Source organism: Rhinoraja longicauda, chromosome 10 (genome assembly GCF_053455715.1).
Source record: "Rhinoraja longicauda isolate Sanriku21f chromosome 10, sRhiLon1.1, whole genome shotgun sequence".
In the NCBI taxonomy this organism is placed as follows: Eukaryota; Metazoa; Chordata; class Chondrichthyes; order Rajiformes; family Arhynchobatidae; genus Rhinoraja; species Rhinoraja longicauda.
Window position 1 is genome coordinate 2,958,116 of NC_135962.1, and position 22,430 is coordinate 2,980,545.

General features: G+C 41.9%; 1 protein-coding gene across 6 annotated transcripts in view; it reads right to left on the minus strand.

The window, feature by feature from the left end:
• The window catches only part of mok (MOK protein kinase), a 73,357-nt gene extending 56,966 nt beyond the window's left edge, over positions 1-16,391 (minus strand). For 5 of the 6 annotated variants that reach the window (XM_078406044.1, XM_078406045.1, XM_078406047.1 and 2 more), the window contains exons 1-4: positions 16,240-16,391; positions 15,920-16,034; positions 9,765-9,854; positions 4,218-4,288 (exon numbers count right to left, since the gene is read on the minus strand). In XM_078406044.1, coding sequence (XP_078262170.1) covers positions 4,218-4,288; positions 9,765-9,854; positions 15,920-16,034; positions 16,240-16,246 — 283 coding nt within the window. In that variant the 5' untranslated portion in view covers positions 16,247-16,391. Of the gene's footprint in view, positions 1-4,217; positions 4,289-9,764; positions 9,855-15,919; positions 16,035-16,133; positions 16,145-16,239 lie in introns of those variants that run through there. The other variant, XM_078406048.1, reaches the window with a different exon arrangement.
• Positions 16,392-22,430: the final 6,039 nt, after the last annotated feature.

A 22,430-nucleotide genomic window follows, 5' to 3' on the forward strand; every position in this document is an offset into this window, starting at 1 on the left:
GTAATTATGCACACCCACTATCAATGTAGTGAATTACCTGTGAATATTTCAAAAGAATTGGGAGGCGAACAAGTGTTGAGCCTGCAAGCATCTCTATTTTTTGTTCACTTTTGCTAATATTCTTATCAGCAAACTCAGTTGGCATTTAATATCTGATCTGTTAGATGACTAGTAATGACATACATCTCCTAAGATATTCAGTCATTTCCATGTTGATGAGTGAAACACGAGTCAGTACACCAAGACAATAGCTAACACTAATATCTTAACTACCACAATGACAGTCCAGGCCTCACCTCAAGCTGAGCAGAGTTTGCTCATTACTTCAGAACTTGCTTGTGTACTCCTGTGCTACCCATCCCTGACACTACAATTGTGACATCATCCCAAAATGGATGATCGTCGGATGCCTGAGTTTCTTTCCACATCCATGGGAGTTGGTTGGTTACTAGTCAAAGTAAGTTGCCATAGTGTGTAGAGAAGAGGTAGAAACTAGGCGGATTGAAAGGGTATGTAGAGAGAATAAAGTGGGATTATTCAAAATTAATGCTTTCTGGTAGTGTGAGCTTGGTGGATAGAAGGGCCTGATTCCATGCTCTGTTACTCTGTGACTCTATGGAGTAGTAGTAATACCCACATCCATATTTGCTATGTCTAGACTATTCTAACATGGCTGGATACTTCGCTGCCCTCTTTTTGCCTACCCTCCTTAGTCTACATTTTAAGCACAAATATTCCTGTTCATCCAATATCCCCTGTGCTCAGAGCATTCCAACTCCAAGATAAACAGTGCTCAATTTTAAATTGTACTCATCATTTCCAAATGTCTCTACAGTCTTACCCTATTCAATTTAAATTATGTTCTCGGGCATGCCTGCATTCTTCAGTTCTGTCATTTGAAAGTGCCTGAATTGCCTGCCATGCTTTCAACTGCCTGGTCTTAAGGTTTTAAATTTGTTACCATTAAAACTCAAATTTCTCTGTGCTCTTTTCCTTCTTTAGAACGCTTCTCAAAATCTACGTTCACTCATATTTTTCTGACTTCTTAATGTAGATAACTCAGCACTATCATTTGGGAAAACATGTCCATTTCAACAGTGGCACCATTTGAATGATTAAAAAGCAAATTGACTTTGACTCATGATTTCAATTGTACTCTTGAATACCATTATTATTTAAATGGTCCAAAGGAAACCACATTATATTTGAGAGAGGGAGGGGAATAAAAAGATAGGAGAGGAGGGGTGTGGGTGTTGATGTGCATGACAGTGCTGCCCTGAGCCAGTGGCAGCAAATAGGTAACAAATCAAACCATGCCCTGGCTTTCTATCTCACCTAGCCAACAAAGACAAATGTCTGAACTATATTATCAAAGGTGTGTTACAACCTTATTCATCTTTTACTCTCCAAAAACAGAAAAATGCTACTGATATTAAACTGATCTACATAGAAAATAGGTGCAGGAGGCCATTTGGCCCTTCGAGCCAGCACCGCCATTCATTGTGATCATGGCTGATCATCCACAATCAATAACCCATGCCTGCCTTCTCCCCATATCCCTTGATTCTACTAGCCCCTAGAGCTCTATCAACTCACTCTTAAATCCATCCATTGATATAGACAATAGACAATAGACAATAGGTGCAGGAGTAGGCCATTCAGCCCTTCGAGCCAGCACCGCCATTCAATGCGATCATGGCTGATCACTATCAATCAGTACCCCGTTCCTGCCTTCTCCCCATACCCCCTCACTCCGCTATCCTTAAGAGCTCTATCCAGCTCTCTCTTGAAAGCATCCAACGAACTGGCCTCCACTGCCTTCTGAGGCAGAGAATTCCACACCTTCACCACCCTCTGACTGAAAAAGTTCTTCCTCATCTCCGTTCTAAATGGCCTACCCCTTATTCTCAAACTGTGGCCCCTTGTTCTGGACTCCCCCAACATTGGGAACATGTTATCTGCCTCTAATGTGTCCAATCCCCTAATTATCTTATATGTTTCAATAAGATCCCCCCTCATCCTTCTAAATTCCAGTGTATACAAGCCCAATCGCTCCAGCCTTTCAACATACGACAGTCCCGCCATTCCGGGAATTAATCTAGTGAACCTACGCTGCACGCCCTCCATAGCAAGAATATCCTTCCTCAAATTTGGAGACCAAAACTGCACACAGTACTCCAGGTGCGGTCTCACCAGGGCCCGGTACAACTGTAGAAGGACCTCTTTGCTCCTATACTCAACTCCTCTTGTTACGAAGGCCAACATTCCATTGGCTTTCTTCACTGCCTGCTGAACCTGCATGCTTCCTTTCTCTGACTGATGCACTAGGACACCCAGATCTCGTTGAACTCCCCCTCCTCCTAACTTGACACCATTCAGATAATAATCTGCCTTTCTATTCTTACTTCCAAAGTGAATAACCTCACACTTATCTACATTAAACTGCATCTGCCATGTATCCGCCCACTCACACAACCTGTCCAGGTCACCCTGCAGCCTTATTGCATCTTCCTCACAATTCACACTACCCCCCAACTTAGTATCATCTGCAAATTTGCTAATGGTACTTTTAATCCCTCCGTCTAAGTCATTAATGTATATTCTAAGTCTGCCTCTATGGCCTCTACTGCCCTCTGTGGAAGAGAATTCCACAAATTCACAACTCTCTGGGTGAAAAAGTTCCTTCTCACCTCAGTTTTAAATGGCCTCCCCTTTATTCTAAGACTGTGGCCCCTGGTTCTGGACTCGCCCAACATTGGGAACATTTTTCCTACATCTAGCTTGTCCAGTCCTTTTATAATTTTATATGTTACTATCAGATCCCCTCTCATCCTTCTAAACTCCAGTGAATACAAGCCTAGTCTTTTCAATCTTTCCTCATATGACATTTCCGCCATCCCAGGGATCAATCTCGTGAACCTACGCTGCACTGCCTCAAGTACAAGGATGTCCTTCATCAAATTAGACGACCAAAACTGTACACAATGCTCCAGATGTGGTCTTACCAGGGCCCTATACAACTGCAGAACCTCTTTACTCCTATACTGAAATCCTCTCGTTATGAAGGCCAACATGTTATTAGCTTTCTTCACTGCCTGCTGTACCTGCACGCCAACTTTCAGTGACTGCTGTACAAGGATACCCAGGTCTCGCTGCACCTCCCCCTTACCTAACCTGACACCATTGAGATAATAATCTGCCTCCTTGTTGTTGCCGCCAAAATCGATAACCTCACATTTATCTATATTATACTGCATCTGCCATGCATTCAACCTGTCCAGGTCACCCTGCAACCTCCTAACATCCTCTTCGCAGTTCACACTGCCACCCAGCTTTGTGTCATCCACAAACTTGCTAGTGTTACTTCTAATACCTTCATCCAAATCATTAATATATATGGTGAATAGTTGCGGCCCCAACACCGAGCCTTGCGGCACTCCACTCGCCACTGCCTGCCATTCTGAAAAGGGCCCGTTTACTCCTACTCTTTGCTTCCTGTCTGCCAACCAATTCTCTATCCATGTCAACACCTTACCCCCAATACCATGTGCTCTAATTTTGCTCACCAATCTCCCGTGTGGGACCTTATCAAAGGCTTTCTGAAAGTCTAGATATACTACATCCACTGGCTCCCCTTCATCCATTTTATTTGTCACATCCTCAAAAAATTCCAGAAGATTAGTCAAGCATGATTTCCCTTTCATAAATCCATGCTGACTTGGACTTATCCTTTTACTGCTATCCAAATGCACCGATATTACCTCATTAATAATTGACTCCCTCATCTTCCCCACCACCGATGTCAGGCTAACTGGTCTGTAATTCCCCATTATCTCTCTTGCTCCTTTCTTGAAAGGTGGGATAACATTAGCTATCCTCCAATCCACAGGAACTGATCCTGAATCCATTGAACATTGGAAAATGATCACCAATGCTTCCACTATTTCTAGAGCCACCTCCCTGAGTACCCTGGGATGCCCTGGGGATTTATCAACCTTCAGTCCCATCAGTCTACCCAATACTATTTCTCACCTAATGCAAATTTCTTTCAGTTCCTCTACCCCCCCTAGATCCTCTGTCCTCTAGTACATCTGGGAGATTGTTTGTGCCTTCCTTAGTGAAGACAGATCCGAAGTACCTGTTCAATTTGATTTTTATTTCATGGCACTATTTGTCAGCGACCTGCAAGTAAATTCTGATCACTCAATAGCACTGACCTCGTATCAGTTCATAGATATTCATGTCCATGAGTTCACATATTAGAGCAAGAGATCCAGATTTTTTATCACTAGAAAGAAACAGACAGGAAGAAAATAAAATGTTATGCATTTGTTCAGATACAGTGGAACATTTAATAAAAATTGTGAACCCAACTTTAAATTGATGCTACTTTAATTTTAATTTTAAAATATTCTCGCCTCTGGTTTGGCAAGACTCACAGGGAATTTTAAGAATATTCAAATAAATTAAAATATTATCAAAACATGAAACTTGTACAAGTTAGTGTGGATAAGTATTATACAATGACTTCATGGAACAGTAAGGAATAGAAACTTACATTTAATAGAAAGATGCAGAGATTTTGAATTGACAGATTACAGGTAAATAAAGCCATCAAAAGAATAACAGAATTTTAAGTATAATCATAAAGAAATGCTACAAAATCACACTAAAAATGATTAGATCATACTAGTGTTAATTTGGGTAACCTCTTAAACAAAGATATCAAAGTTGAACAAATCACACATTTTCGTTTCACTCTGACAATGCCAAAAATAGGAACATATAGTTGGAAAAACAGATAAGTTAATGGAAAAATACAATTAAACTGCCAATGTTGGAAATCTGAAATAAAAACACAAAATGCTGCACTCAGAAGATCAGGAAACATTGGTGGAATTGAAACAGAGTTAAAGTTTTTAGTTAAAGACCATTCATTAGACCATAGAGAAAAAACATTAGTTGGTTTCAAGAGTGTTTTATTGTCATGTATACTAAAACAAAACAATGAAATATTTATTTGGAGTAGCATAACAGGTCTGTAAACACAGTAGTCTATAGATAGCATAACAAAATTAAATACACTTAAAAAAAACAATATTAGTGCAAAACAAAAACCGAAAATCCCTAGTGCAACCATGACAGGTCATAGTTTGAAGTTTAGTTGATGTTTGTGGTGTTCAATAACCTAATAGTTGTTGGGAGGAAGCAGTTTCTGAACCTGGAGGTCAGTTTTCAGACTCCTATGTCTTCCTCCCAATGGCAGGAGTGAAATGAGAGCATGGCCAGTGTGGTATGGGACCTTGATGATGCTGGCTGACTTTTTGAGGCAACGTCTCCAGTAGATCCCTTCGATGATGGCGTGTAGCCGTGATGGCGTCCATCACTTTTTATAATCTCCTTCTTTCCAGGGGGTTTGAGTTGGCAAACCAGGCCATGATGCAACCAGTCAATATGCTCTCTACCATACACCTGTAGAAGTTAGAGAGAGCATTTGTCGACCTACAAAATCATCTTAATCTTTTGAGGAAGTAGAGGTGTTAATGGGCTTCCTTTATGAATGTGTGACGTGCTGGAACCAGGACAGAGATATGCACGCCCCAGACCTTGAAGTTGTTGACCCTCTCTACCACCGACCCGTCGAAAAAGATAGGTTTCTAGTTCCATGGCCTTCCTCGTCTAAAGTCCACAATCAGATATTTGGTCTTACTGAAGTTGTGAGCAAGTAGAGCAAGGGACTGAGCGATTAGCCTTGATGTGCCTCTTTGGTTATCGAGGAGTGTTATTACCAATTCATACCAATTATGTACAGTTCTTGCTAAGGTAGGAGTTGCTATGCATTATAACCAACCTCTCAAAGCACTTCTTCACCACAGACGTAGTGCCACCTGTCGGTGGTCATTGAGGTTTCTTGTATGAATCTGCATTGCCACACTTGAATGCCCGAGATCTGGTCCTCAGAGAATTGCAGACTTCCTGGTTCATCGAAGGCTTCTGGTTGGGGAATATTGATTTTGGTGGGATCACACTCCTCCACACATTTTCTTATGAAGTCAGTAACAACCATGGCATATTGGTTCAGGTCTGTTGCAAATTCTTTGAACATCACCCTATCTACTAACTCCAAACAATCCCAGAATCGTTCCTCTGCCTCCCCTGACCAGCTCAGTGCAGTCCTCACCACTGGACCTGTGCTCTTCAGTTGCTGCCTATACATAGGAGGAAGGAGTATAGCCAGGCAGATGGATTGCCCAAAGTGAAGGCGAGGGATGGAGCGATAGGCATCTTTGATAGGGGAATAGTTGTGGCCAAGGGTGTTTGATCCTCTGGTGCTGCCGGACACGTGCTCGTGGTAGTTTGGAAGCGACTTCAACTGGCCTTGTAGTTTTCGTTTGTAAAAGTTCGGAAAGGAATAGATAGGACAAAGGAAATATTTCTGATGGGCTGAGCCCAGGATTGCCAAGGGGGATCAGCTGTAGATGAAGTCAATTGAATGATAAATTAATGAGGATGTTAAGGAAAGATCGAAAAAGAAAAAAGAATGCAAAAAATATGAATTGCAGCACTGTGCAAAATCCTCATCATGACTGACCACATTGGCCAGATATATATGCTAATGGAGAATGTGAGTTATCAGAGGTTGTATAATTTGTTGAGTCTGGAAGACTGCAATGTGCCCATATGGAAAATCAGATGCAGAACCTCAAGGTTATATTGGACTTTGTTATGATAGTGCAAGAAGCCACAGATAGCTAGGTTAGAGTGAGAGTGGGAATGAGATGGGCAAGTAGAGCAGTGGGCAACACAGGTAATTCAGGATTACTACTGCAGATTGAACATAGGTATTTTGCAAAATAATCACCCAATTCATGTTTGGTTTCTCCAGTGTAAAGACAACCACATTGTGAACACCTAATGCAATTCACAAAAGTGGAAGTGGAAGTGAATCATAACTTTGCATGAAAGGACTGTTTGGGTTCCTGGAAGGGAAAGATCAGGTGTTGCATCTCCTGGAGTTCCAGGGAAAGTGTCATGAGAAGTGAAGTGGTTGGTGGAGATGGAAGAGTGGATGAGGGAGCCATGAAGGGGATGATCCCTTCTGAATGCTAAACAAAAAGGGAGGGGGGGGGGGGGGGAGAGATTCATTTGATGGTGTTAAAAGTAGTGGAAGTTGCAAATCTATTGAGGAGTGGAAAATGAAGACCAGGGGATTGCCATCCTTGTTTTGTCCAGGAGAGGGAAGAACAGCAGAGATGTGAGAAACAGATGAGACGTGGACAAGAACTCTGTATACTATGGTGGAAGGGAAGCTACTGTTCAGGACGATGGGAGGCAGAAGATGGGAGGCATTGCAGAGGCACCTTGTGAAGATTATATCAGAAACATACAAAGGAGATAAGAGCATTAGAAAAATGGTGTGGATTCCTTACAAAAGGCAAAGTGTTTGGAATTATAATTGAGATAGCGATGGGGGTCTGTGGGTTTGTAATGGATGTATGTCTCTAATCTATCCTGGGATAGCAACAGAGATCCAGAAAACAAAGGGAGGAGTCAGAGGTGGATGATGTAAAAGTGAAGACAAGGAGCAAAGTAGCAACAAAAGTAATGACATTTTAGTTCTGTATGACTTCAGAAAGTAGCACTGATACAATTGTCACTATACTACAATAAGAGTTGAGGGAGGGGTCCCAAGTAGGATTGAAGATGATTTTTCCACTTACAAAAAGTCAGGCATGGGTTTGTCCCATGTCCCATTGCTACACCGATGCTCTGGGAAAGGCAAATTGAGTTAAAGCTGTTCAATGTAATAGGTTTAGCTAGGTGAATCAGTAAGTTGATGGAAGGACACTGATTAGGTGTCTGTTCAAGGAAGAGGTGTATGGCCTTCAGATCATTCAAGCATGAGATAGAGATGAAAAGGGATATTAGGGGTGTTACGGATGCAAATGGGAAGAGACTGGACCAGGGAGGAAGGACCCATCAAGCTTGAAAGGAACAAGTTCGGTGGGGCAAAATGATAATAGTAATAAAACAAAATAATACACGTTTAGCGATACAGAGTGGAAACGGGTCCTTCAGCCCACCGATTCCACGCAAACCACTAGTTATAACCTACACACTAAGGACAATTTACAGAAGCCAATTAGCTTACAAACCTGCGCATCTTTGGGATGTGCGAGGAAACTGGAGCATCCAGAGAAAACCCACACCATCACAGGGAGAATGTACAAACTCTGTACAGATGGCAACCGTAGTCAGGATGGAACCTGGGTCTCTGGCGCTGTAAAGCAGCAACTCTACCGCTGTGCCACCGTGCTGCCCTCAGACATTTTAATTTTCAAAATAAACTATTTTAAACTATGAGAAATTTTAATCGAAGGAAAAGGAAAATAATATTTCCTCTGATTGGAGAGCAATGATTAAGAATTATTCATTTACAACCATAAGTTGAGGAGAATGCATGAAAGAAACATTTTCACATTGGAAGCATGGAAAGTTATGCTGTAGAAAAAGGATGAGGCAAAGCCATTAAGGGTAATGGAATAATGTATGAGAAGTGTGCAGGCAATGGGATCAATTTTGCATTACACAAATAAAGAAGCGACACAGATATAGGAACAGATGCAAAAGTATTTAATAATTCCAGTAAATATTGTACTTTGTCAAGTTAAAGTTAAATAATTTTCCATGCTTCCAATATGAAAATGTTCCTTTTAAGCAATCTCACCTGCTTAATAACGGTTTTAAACAAATAACTCATCATCATTGTTCTCCAAGTTAAGATGGTTTGTTTCCATTTAATATTCTTCTGGAAGCTGACTTCCATTTTCTTTCCAATTAAATTATAAATTGGACACAGTAGAAAGGTCCAAAGTCAATTCGATCTGCACGGAACTGTCTGATACTATAATTGGCAAAATTGTTCTGGGCTAAGAAGGAAAAATAAATAAATCAGTGATGGCTCCCATATTTAATTTTTTTAATTTATAATTAACATTAAGGATGCATACAAGTTGAAATTAGGCGAGGATAGATTTGAATAAACGATGATCTAAACGATAATAAATGATGATCTAAACGATAATAAACTGCCCTCCCCTAAATAGCCATCTTCCTAGTGACATGTTTGATAATAAAAAATGGCTACTGTATAATGTATAGTATATACCTTTGGGTGGAAGAGAGGGGAGAAAATGTCCACATAAATACTTTATTGGTAGAAACAGTCGCAGTCAACTTTTTAATGATCTTCCAGAATAATAGCTTGCATTTAAAATAAGATTAGTTCTTTTGCGGAATAGCACCTGTACTATAGTTTTGAGCATGGAAGCAAGAGGGAGGTTCTGCTGGCTGTCAAGGAAAAATATTTAGAAAATATGAATGCGTATCCGAGCGTAAACACTGAAAATATTGGTGCCGTGCTTTATGAAAATCCAATACATACTGCAGATTCAGATGCTTTGCTTTGAGAGGGAAAAAAACAAATTGACTGAAGATATAAAGCAGGCAAATCTATAAACATGGTTCTATATGTAGGAAGGAACTGCAGATGCTGGTTTATACCGATGATAGACACAAAAAGCTGGAGTAACTCAGCGGGTCAGGCAGCAGCTCTGGAGAAAAGGAATAGGTGACATTTTGGGTCTTCTTCAGTCTTTTCTCCAGAGATGCTGCCTGATTTGCTGAGTTACTCAAGCTTTGTGTTTAACACAAATTTGTAAGTATATTTAATTATAAAAATACAACAATGAAGCACAACTTACAAGGCCACATCATGTAACTGAAGAATATTAGGATGCAAGCTCAGTCTGCGCATGGCTTGAATTTCACGTATATTGTTCACTTCCTCCAAGCTAATTGCAAAAGGTGAACACAAAACAATGGTTATTTGGAAGACAGGTTCGGATATAATTTGAAAGCAGAAACTGTGTGATTTATAAACATCGATTAACTTTCAAAATTCTAATAATTTCTATGACTAATTTTCTTGGATTTTTTTTAATCAATAAAAATGGCCTGATTTGTCTGCAGAAATTGTTAAACTGTTTATACTGGTTACATTTTACATGTCTGCTATACACTTATTATCCAAATGATGTACTGGCAGTTTTAAAACAGCTATTCTGCATATCTTAAATGAGAAACCATTTCTATGGTGGTGTTAGGTGTTCATTCTCCAGAGAATAGTGATTTTTTAAAATATGGCATTGGCCATTTTCTATTTTTAAGAATGCATTATGCAATGAAAATACACAGAATTGAACTGGATTTCAGCCATTTTAACTAAGTTGCAAAGACCAAGACTAGATCTGAAGGGTCTCAACCCGAAATGCCACCTATTCCCTTTCCCCAGAGATGCCATCTGACCCGCTGAGTTACCCCAGCTTTTTGTGTCTACTCGATAAATCCACAGTCAAAGAGGCAAAGGATTTGTAGGTAGTACAGATTGGAAATGGAAGTAAAGATTTGGTCATCTCAGCACAAGAAGCCACAGCAATGTCTTCTTGAGATATGTAGCCATTCTCAAAACGTCAATTAACTAAGTTTAACCGTGAATTAACAAAAACATTATTTGCAATCAACTTTTCTCTGAGGCCTGACAGACAAAATTAGTTGACATAAAAATGATATGGGTGGGGCAATAGGTACCGATTCATCACTAATTCTGATTTTTAAATGAGTCAACTTAATTGCTGTTTAATTGTGGACATCTGGAGGCAAAGGGAGAGAGTCTGGATCATTGATCAATGAATAAAATTGAAAAGATACCGTAAAACAAATTGATAGAACCAATACTAAATAGTGGGAAAACAATACAAAACCTATCATATGAATGGAACAGATAGTAAAACAGAGTTACATTTTAATTTCACAGAGATCTTCATCAAAACAGAAAAAGTGAGAAAACAAGTTGTAGTAAGACTCCAATAATGCACCAACCCATTGTTTAACATTTAGCTCACCATGCGCCTATTCCCATACTCTTCCTAAACTGACAGGGGCCTCTTTCCACACTTCTTAAAATACATATCGGAACTATGTTCCCAGGCTCCTTATAAACACTTCAGGACCCCTTCCTACATTCATTTGAAACAACAACGTTCCCACATTCCTTAGAAACACACCAGGGTCCCATTCCCATGTTCCTATTGTAGGCTCCTATGACTTATGAATTTATCATAAGGTTGTCAGATTATCTGAGTTTTACTATTGTTCAAGTTGTTGAGGGGGATGGATTGGATAGTGGAAACATCCATAATAGGGCAGGGCCAGGGTTGGTGTGGTAGCATACTGTTTATTAAGTTGTTGTTGATAAATTAATGAGGAATTAAAGAAAAAAAATAAACAAAGGAGCCGTAAAAGTGTGAAATACTGTTGAAAACAACTAAATTCAAACAAGAATGTTGGAAATGGCCAACAGATTAGGGTGTGTCTTGTGTGAATAATAGACAAATCAAAGAACTGCATATGCTGGTTTACAAAAAAGACACAAAGTGCTAGAGTAACTCAGTGGTTCAGGAAGCATTCCTGGAGAACATAAGGGTCCCAACCCAAAATTAATCCATGTTCTCCAAAGATGCTGCCTAACCCTATTGTGTCACCTTATAGTTGAGCTTTGTCTGATACAAAAAGCAAATGTGAGTTACCTGAATTGACTGAATTTTATATCGAGTCCTGAAGGCAGCACCTTATATAGATAGATTAGGTACTGTTCAACAATCTTACATCAGGCCTTATGGAGACAATGAGGGAGTCCACAGGCAGATAGGCCAGAGTGGGAGTGTAATGGAGAATTAAGGCGATGATGAACTGTAAACTCAAAATCATCCCCACAGTCTGAACAAGGATGTTTGCAAAGTGGTCATGCAATGAAGACAAAAAAATAGCCATTGAGACACAATAATGAATTAGAAAATGTTAATCAGTTTTTCCATTGCGTTTCAGAACTGATGCAAGTTCGTCAAACTATAACATTAACTTTTCTCTCTTTCTTTCTTTGTAAATGCAGAATATTTCCAGTATTCTCTTTTATTTTGAATCTCCAGCAACTGCATTGTTCTGCATCAGTTCCAGCATGTTTTCTTTTCTCTCTTTTCTCATTTCATCTCTTTTTATTTATATTCATCCAGACAGATTAGCCAGATCCACATTACAAAAGTGGTGGTCTTAAAATACATAAAAGAGGATAGATCCCCGAAGCCTGGCCAAGTGTATCCTAGGACATTGTGGAAAGCTAGCAAAACAATTGCTGGCGCATTGGCCACAATATATGTATCATCATAAGTCATGGGTAAGGTACCAGAAGATACAGGGAGGCTAATTTTGTGCCTACATTTAAGAAGGCCTGTCAGAACAAACAAGGGAACTATTGTGTGGGAAATCAAGTCTCATGAATTTGATTGAGTACGAGGTACAGTACAAGGACAATCTTGATTGCAGCTACATCACAAACACATGGACTCAGACAAACACACAAAATATAAATTATACATAAGTTACATATAGATTCTGAAAGACAGTGAAAGAAAATGTAGAGAGTAAGAGACATTAGTGCAAAATGCAACTTTAGCTTGTTATTAGTGCAAAATACAACTAGAATGGATAAGGGAAAGCCAGTGGATGTGGTGTATCTGGACTTTCAAAAAGCCTTTGACAAGGTCTCACACAAGAGATTAGTGTGCAAAATTAGAGCATATGGTATTGGGGGTAGGGTATTGATATGGATAGCAAACTGGTTGGCAGACAGGAAGCAAAGAGTAGGAATTAACAGGTCCTTTTCAGAATGGCAGGCAGCGACTACTGGGGTGCCGCAAGGCTCAGTGCTGGGGCCCCAGTTATTTACAATATATTTCAACGATTTAGACGAAGGAATTAAATGTAACATCTCTAAGTTTGCAGATGACTCAAAGCTGGGTAGTGGTATGAGCTGCGAGGAGGATGCTATGAGGCTGCAGGGTGACTTGGAAAAGTTGGGTGAGTGGGCATAGCAGATGCAGTAAAATATGGATAAATGTGAGGTTATCCACTTTGATGGCAAGAACAAGAAGGCAGATTATTATCTGAATGGTGTCAGATTAAGAAAAGGGGAGATGCAACGAGACCTACATAGGTGTCCTTGTACATCAGTCACTGAAAGTAAGCATGCAGGTACAGTAGGCAGTGAGGAAAACTAATGGCATGTTAGCCTTCATAGCGAGAGGATTTGAGTATAGATGCAATGGGGTCCTACTGCAGTTGTACAGGACCCTGGTGAGACCGCACCTGGAGTATTGTGTGCAATTTTGGTTTCCTAATTTGAGGAAGGACATTCTTGCTATTGAGGGAGTGCAGCGTAGGTTAACCAGGTTAATTCCCGGGATGGCGGGACTGACATATGATGAAAGAATAGATCGACTGGAATTTAGAAGGATGAGAGGGGATCTTATAGAAACCTATAAAATTATTACGGGTTTAGACAGGCTAGATGCAGGAAAAATATTCCCGATGTTGGGGGAATCCAGAACCAGGGGTCACAATTTAAGAATCAGGGGAAGGCCATTTAGGACTGAGATGAGGAAATACTTTTTCACCCAGAGAGTTGTGAATCTGTGGAATTCTCTGCCACAGAAGGCAGTGGAGGCCAATTCACTGGATGTATTCAAGAGAGAGTTAGATATAGCTCTCAGGGCTAATAAAATCAAGGTATATTGGGAGAAAGCAGGGACAGGGTACTGATTCTGGATGATCAGTCATGATCATATTGAATGGTGGTGCTGGCTTGAAGGGCTGAATGGCCTGCTCCTGCACCTATTTTCTATGTTAGTCCATTGTAGTGTAGTGGTCCTAATTGTGTCATTGTCAAGTAAGGATTAGGGTTGCGCAGGTCAGTTCAACAATCTGATGGTTGTAGCAAAGTAGCTATTCCTGAACCTAATGGTGTGGGACTTCATGTCTCAGTACCTCCTGCCCGACATTAGCAGTTAAAAAAGAACACGGCCCAAACGGTGGGGATCCTTGATGACGAGTGTTCTTAAGCGACGCCTCATGTAGATATTTAATTGGTTGGGAGGCCTGTGGCCGTGATGGACTGGGCAGGGTCCACCACTCTCTGCTTCTTGCATTCCCATGTGTTGGAATTGATGCACCAAGCTATGATGCAACCATTCACGATACTTTCTGCAGTGCACCAGTGGAAGTTTCTTAGAGTATTCGGTAACATGCCAAATCTCTTTAAACTTCTAAGAAACCAGAGGCGATAGTGCACCTACTGTGTATTTACATCAATATGCTGGGCCCAGGACAGGTCATCTGAAATGTTAACTTTCACGAATTTGAAGCTGTTAATATTAACGATTAACAATTTATCTGTAAATGTAGTTGGCATGGATAGGAGGTTTGCAGATGACACCAAAATTGTGGACAGTGAAGAAGGTTATTGAAGATCACAACAGGATCGAGAAAAACTGGGAAAGAGGGCCAGGGATTGGCAGATGGAGTTTAACTCAGAAAAGTGTTGCAATTTTGGAAGTTAAAGTAGGGCAGGACTTAACAATAGCCAGGCAGTAGAGAGTGTTGTAGAACAAAGAAACCAAGGGTATTTAGTTAATCGAAACACAGGTAGACATGGTGGTGAAGGCGACATTTAGCATGCTTGCATTCCCGATTAGGACATTGGGTACAGGAGTTGGGACATCATGATACAATGCACAAGATATTGGAGAGATCACACTTGGAATATCTTGTGTAATTTTGGTTACTGAGCTATAGAAAATACATCATTAAACTGGAAAAGGTGCAGAAAAGATTAATAATATTTTTACTGAAACCGGAAGGCTTGCGTTTATAAAGAGGGATAGATAGACAAGAACATTTTTTTCTGGTGCATAGGAGATTGAGAGGTGATGTTATGGAGGTATTTAAAATTATGAGGAGCATAAATAAGGTGAATGGTTTTAGTGATTTTTTTAAATTTCCCCAGAGTAAGGGACTCTAAAACTAGAGGGCATAGATTTAATGTCAGAGGAAACAATTTTAAAGGGGATCCAAGAGGCAACTTTTTCACATAGAGAGTAGTGGGTCAGTGGAACAAGCTGCCAGAAGAAGTGGTAAGGGGTGGTACAATATTAACATTTTGCTAAAGGGATCAGGGGGGTATGGGGAGAAGGCAGGTACAGGTTACTGAGCTGGATGAATGGCCTACTCCTGCACCTGTTTTCTATGTTTCTATGAAAGGCATTTGGACAGGTACATGGGTAGGAAATGTTTAGAGAAATAAGAGCCTACAGAGATAAATGGTACTAGCTCAAGTAGGTAACATAGGGCTCGTTTCTGTGCTGTACAGCTTTATGACTCTTGTGTAGAGGGCATTGACAGCATCTGTGACACCTGGACAATATTCCTCTATCACATTTGTTTCCTCTGTTTTCCCCAAGCCCATCTGTTTCCTTGCTTTTCCAATGGTGTAGTAATGAAGGACCATTGGCCTTTACCCTTTGTTTCCTTTTCTACAGTTGTCAGCAGACCTGCTGAAAATCACCAGCATTTATTGATATTGTTTTTGTGTCTCCACTTCTACTTTTTCCCTCAGCAGCAGTCCAAGTCAAGTAGTACATGCCACCATTTCTTGCACTCAACAGAAATTTAAAATAGCTGTTATACATTTAATCCCATAATCACTACACAAATTATACCTGTGATATAAAGTGACAATAATTTTAAAATATACTGCTTATTAATCTTTTCTATTGTAAAAAATATACTTTAACTGATTATAATATTACATAAAATGTCTTTCTGCCAAATAATGTTTTATAGATAATTGCACGTTCGAGTAAGACAGCATCGGGATTTAAATAAACCATTGAGGTTTCAAACCAGTTTAATTTAACATAATTATCAACATTTTACATACAGTAGGGCTAGATTGATTTGAATTTACCTTTCGATATACTGTTTCATCTTTTTACAGGCGTAGTAGGTCCCATTTTTTAAGCTTTGTGCCTTCCAGACCTCGGAAAATGTCCCCTCGCCGATCTTTGCTACCAGGCGATAGTCTTTAAAAATAAAACGTGATCGATTAAACAAAATGCTGGTTTACAACAAATGTGAGCCTTTTTACTTTTAATTCACACGAAGGTAATCAATGTCCATACAGCCTGTTTTGTGCGCCCAGGTGTACACAAGATGGCAGCCGATGCCGAAGCTGCAGCAGCGCCCGCCTGCTAGTTATTCGCCTGCGATACAAAAATGTCAGCTTACCATTCATCCTCGGCTCACGGCTTGAAGTGTGAAATCATTTCTGGAACGATATCCTGTTTTTCAGTATGCGCGGGGGTTCGAGAGGCGAGGAGAAACTGGGGCGAGAGGGAGCGGGAGGACGCCGGCTGCTCGCTGCCATCTCCTCATCCCGTTGCCATGGAAACCGGGCAGGCCTGGGCCTAGGCATGGGCACAATGGCCGGGTGTGGCCGAGCCGACAGCGCGTACAATGTAGTCCGCTAAACACCATCTCCACCACCCCACCCGTATTAACACTTGTGGTGGGGGACATATTGACTTTAAAAAAAGAAAACGTTCGACCAAAATGTGTGGTTGATGTTCTGTAGACTTGGAGCAAAGTGCGGCCGAAGCTCCCATTAATCAGAGACCTCTCAAGTAATCACTGACTTCTGCACCTTGCTTGGCAACAGCGGTCTTCTCAAAAAAATCATGCACACCAGGCCCACTCAAAGGGTAGGATTGCTGTACGGCCACACACCAATGCTTTTAACGCCAAACCAAGCTGTTTCACTCAATTGTGACGTCCAACTTCGCACTGTTTTGAACATCGTTGTGAACATCAATGCCCAACCAACAAACAGATTAAACATCAAAGGTAGCATTGCGTGATTCTTCTCTCGTTCTTTATACCATATAACCTTCTTCTGTACTTTCACCTGCAACCGCAGGAGATGCAACACCTGTTCCTATACTTCCTTTCTCGACGGTCCAGGGATCCCAACAGTCCTTTAAGGTTCACTTGTACCTCATCTACTGTATCCGCTGTTCCAGGTGTGAACTATATATCGGCGAGACCAAGCGCAGGCTCAACGATCGTTTAGCTGAACACCTCCGCTCACTTCGCCTAGGCTTACGTGATCTCCCGGTTGCTAAACACTTTAACTCCCCCTCCCATTCCCACACTGACCTTTCTGTCCTGTGCCTCCTCCAGTGTCAGAGAGAGGCCCAGTGCAAATTGGAGGAACAGCACCTCATATTTCGCTTGAGCAGCTTACAACCCAGTGGAAAGATGATTGATTTCTCAACTTCAAGTAACCCTTGCTTTCACTCTCTCTTGGTCCCTCCCCCACCCTGGTTCTCCGACTAGTTTCACGGTCCTCCTGATTAATTTTACTGATTGTATGCCTCATTGTCACCTTCTTCTCAGCCAACCATTCTACACTTCCTTGAACAGGATCTGCTGTGATCTGTTGTTTTCACACCTTACCCTTCCATATCCCTAGTCTCCCTCTCTCCCTACTCTCAGTCTGAAGAAGGGTCAACCCAAAACGGCACCTATTCCTTCTCTCCTGAGATGCTGCCTGTCCCACTGAGTTACTCCAGCATTTTGTGACTTTCTTCATCATAATCGTCCTTTCTGTTTATCACCTCTTCAAAATGTGCTTTTGTTGTAGTTACCTGTGAACTACTATATTGTTTTTATTTTTTCTGCTTAAAGAATGACAAAACATAAGATTGGCAAAATGGGAATATTCCTAATGGTGAATCCTAAAAGCTCACTTGAAACTGTCAGCCCAATAGTACATAGAACAGTACAGAAACAGGCCCTTTGGCCCACAATGTCCATGCCAATTATTATGCCAATTTAACTAATTGTAGCTGCCTGCATCTGGTCTATATCCCTGCATTCCATGCCTTTTTGTGTGCCTGTTAAATGATGCTCTCATATTGTATCACAAAATGCTGGAGTAACTCAGCAGGTCAGGCAGCATCTAGGAGAGAGGGAATGGGTGACGTTTCTGGTTGAGACCCTTCTTCAGACTGAAGCATTCAAGAGAGAGCTAGATAGAGCTCTTAAGGATAGCAGAGTCAAGGGGTATGGGGAGAAGGCAGGAATGGGGTACTGATTGAGAATGATCAGCCATGATCACATTGAATGGTGGTGCTGGCTCGAAGGACCAAATGGCCTACTCCTGCACCTATTGTCTATTGCCTATTGTCTATTAAAAATACTTTATGTCTCTTCATCAAGTCGACCCCCAGTCTCCAATGCTTTTGCACCCCAAGATCCCTCTGTACATCAATGCTCCAAAGAGTCCTGCCATTTACTGTACATTTGCTCCTGCATTTGACCTTTCGCCTGTCTTAATTAAACTCCATCTACCATTTCTGTGCCTTCATTTCCAACTGGTTTATATCCTGTTGTATCCTTTACCAATTTTGTAGAAACAAAGAACTGCAGATGCTGGTTAATATACAAAAGGGCACAAAGTGCTGGAGTAACTCAGTAGGTTAGGCAGGATCTCTGGAGAACATGCACAGGTAGCGTTTTGGGTTGAGACCCTTCTTCAGACTGATGAAGGGTCTCAACCCGAAACGTCACCTATCTATGTTCTCCATACATGCTGCCTGACCTGCTCCAGCACTTTGTGTCCTTCAATAATCTTCCTCACTGTCCACAAACCCATCAATCTGTATGTCATCTTCAAATTTACTAATCAGCTCATCTACATTTTCATCCAAATTACTTAAATACACCACAAACGAGGTCCCAGCACTGATCCTTGTGGAACACCACTGGTCATAGCCCTCCACTCAGAATAACACGTCGATCACTACCCTTTGCTTTCTAAGGCCAACCCAATTTTGAATCCAATCTACCAAGTCTCCATAGATCCCATGTACCCTAATCTTCAGTAACATACTACAATGAGGGACCTGGTTGAAGGTTTTACTAACGTCTTTGTATGCAGCATTTACTATCCTACCCTATCAATCATCTTCGTCACCTCTTCAAAAAGACTCAATCAGGTTTGTATTGTTTGAGAGTTTGATGCTTCCACCAAGAATGTTGACATGTTCCAAGCTTCAAGCTTAGTTTCAAGATACAGCATGGAAACATATCTTTTGGCCCACCAAGTCCATGCTCACCAATCACGCAAGGTCTATGTTATCCCATTTAAGCATCCACTTACACATTAGAGGATGCTTCCACCAAGATTATTGACATGTTCCAAGCTTCAAGTGAATGAAAGAAAACAAACAGTAAAGTTCCCAAAACTAGAACATACATTTTCAAAATCCAAGTTTCACAAAGTGCTGTTAGCCCTAATTTTCCTTTTTCTACTTCATATCATTCTATATTTCTGTTTTAAAACAATACATTGCTTAGGACAAACCCCACAATTCTTAAGAAGCAACCAAAACAACACAAGGATCTAGATTTACCAAGTTGCATAATAAAAGTAAAAACAGCATTTAACGCAAATAGCTATGGTGGAGACGAAATAAGGAGGATGAAAGGAGTAAAGAGCAAAAATATTTATGTTGTATTTTTATATTTGAACGCTGTTATTATATTTTGGATTATAAGGGAAATAGATATGGAATTTTTAGAAGATAATGCTAAGATAAGAGGTTATTCATTAGCTATTTAAAAGCATAACAGGAAGGGTTAAAAACCCTTTTTTTGTCTTTATTAGTTATGTACTTCATCACCAAATAACAAACTACTGATGATCACTTTGGGTTTTGCTAGTATCGCACAGCACCAACCTTGAACTAAAAATGGATTGAAACTGTAATTTCAGCATTGAGATGAGAGCTACTTTTCTTGACATGAGGAAACATTTGAACTAGTATGGCATCAAGTACCCCTGATATAACTAATGCCAATAATCATCAAATGGAAAACACCAACCCTACACAAAGGTAATGATCATGATTGTTGGCAGTCATTATTTCAGCCATAGAACAACTTTGCAGGTGTGCCTCAAGGTAATGTCTTAGGCTCAACCATGAATGGGTGTTGTTTCGGGTCGAGATTCTTCTTCAGACTTAATGGATGACGTTTTGGGTCGAGACCCTTTCTTCAGACTGGTAAAGGGTCTGAAGAAGGGTGTCGACCTGAAACGTCGCCCATTCCTTCTCTCCAGAGATGCTGCCTGTCCCGCTAATTTACTCCAGCATTTTGTATGTACATAATTAATATCATCAGTTATCTAAAAAAATGATTTTATGGTCATATGTACAAATCAATAAGTAATTTTGAACATCATGCAGGCAGATTTCCAGTGCGTCCGGTTCCTTGTCCAAGCTGTCTATGATGCCCTACCAAGCCCAGCAAACCTCCATGTCTGGGGCAAGAGCGTGACACCTTCCTGCCCACTTTGCACTGGAAGGGGATCATTAGAACATCTCCTCAGCAGCAGCCCAAAGTCCCTTGGTGAAGGTCGCTATCGGTGGCGCCATGACCAGGTGCTTAAGGTGGTTGCTGAGAGCATAGCCACTGCCATCAATAACAGCAAACACCACCATGCCCCGAAGAAATCAATCACTTTTGTCAAAGCTGGAGAGAAGCCTCGCCCACAACCAAAAACAAGGGCGGGCCTCCTCAACACGGCCACTGACTGGCAGCTGCACGTCGATCTGGGCAAACAGATGAAATTTCCGCAGCACATGACAGCAACATCACTCCGGCCAGACATGATCATCACCTCCGAAGTGACAAAACAGCTGATTATTCTGGAGCTGACAGTGCCCTGGGAAGAGCGTATGGAAGAAGCAAATGAAAGGAAACGCGCAAAGTACCAGGAGCTGGTGGAGATGTGCCGGCACAGAGGCTGGAAGACACGCTATGAACCCATAGAGGTGGGCTGCAGAGGCTTTGCAGGACGCTCACTCTGCAAAGTCCTCAACCTGTTGGGCATTACGGGGCTGGCAAAGAAGAGGGCCATTCAATCCTCAAGCGAAGCCGCAGAGAAAGCCACTAGATGGCTTTGGATTAAGAGGGCTGATCCGTGGGCAGTTGCTGCTGGGACGCAAGTCGGGGCCTGATCAACCCCGGCTGGGTCACCTGGGCGAGGGTGTCTGATGTTGTGAGACCCGAAACACCCCATGACCCCAGGTCACATCACTGAGGATGCGTCCCAGTGCATCCCGAAGATGTATCTTGCACATTGAAGTCTGGCTCAGCCAGTGGCACCTAGGAATAGACTGGTTGACAACCAAGAATAGTTTGGTGACTACTGGAGAGACAGTTGACGGCATGGAAAGACAGCACCCGGGACAGGATGGGTTAGCACCCCAGTCTGTGTCTTTCGTGAGAAAGAAACCCAATAAAGCTACGGAAAAGCCTTATGAAACATACCCCCAGGAGGTCCCGAGAGGGGGGGAGGATGAGATCTCCAATAGGATGGACCAAAGGTTATTGACCCACACAAACGACCTGACTACGAGTATATGATGCATTTGCGGAAAGCTGTGCAAGAACCACCATGGCCATAAAATCCATCAGGCCAGAATGAAATGCTCGGAGAAGGAGAAAGAAGTGCAACGCACAGGCCTTGAACCTGGTGAGACGCAGGAGGAGCCCGGCCAGGACTCACCCCACAGAGCCCAGTCCCTCCACGCACCAGAGTCTCCCAATCCATGCAGAGTAGTTCTACAGCAGCGGATTAAGTGCCCCCCAGCCAGCAACCAGAATGAATGGCTGCAGTTTGACAAAGATGTGACCAACATCATTCAAGCCACAGCGAAAGGAGATGCAGATCGCCAACTCCAAACAATGACTGCCATCATTGTCAGTTATGCCTCTGAAAGATTTGGCCATGGTGAGAAAGGTAACACCAAGCCCACCACCTACACCATGAACCGCAAGGCCACCAAAATACATCAACTGCGGCAGGAGCTTCGAACCCTCAAAAACCAGTACAAGACATCTACCGAAGAGGAGAAGCAAGCTTTGGCCGACCTACGAAACATCCTTAGGAAAAGGCTTATGACCCTCCGCAGAGCAGAGTGGCACAGGAGAAGAGGAAGAGAGAGAGCCAGGAAGCGAGCTGCATTCATTGCCAATCCCTTTGGCTTCACCAGGCGATTACTTGGGGACCAGCGCAGTGGCCGCCTCATGTGCTCAACAGATGAAGTCAATCGCTTCCTCCATGACACCCTGAGCGATCCGATGAGGGAGCAGGAACTTGAACCCAACAAAGCACTCATTAGCCCAGCCCCCCCAACAACAGAGTTCAACCTGAGGGAGCCAAGTCTGAAGGAGGTTGAGGAGGTCATCAAGGCGGCACGCTCAGCCTCTGCACCAGGCCCTAGTGGCGTACCATACATAGTGTACAAGCGCTGCCCAGAGCTCCTTCGACACCTATGGAAGATCTTGAAGGTGGTATGGCGAAGGGGGAGAGTTGCTGACCAGTGGAGGTGTGCTGAGGGAGTTTGGAT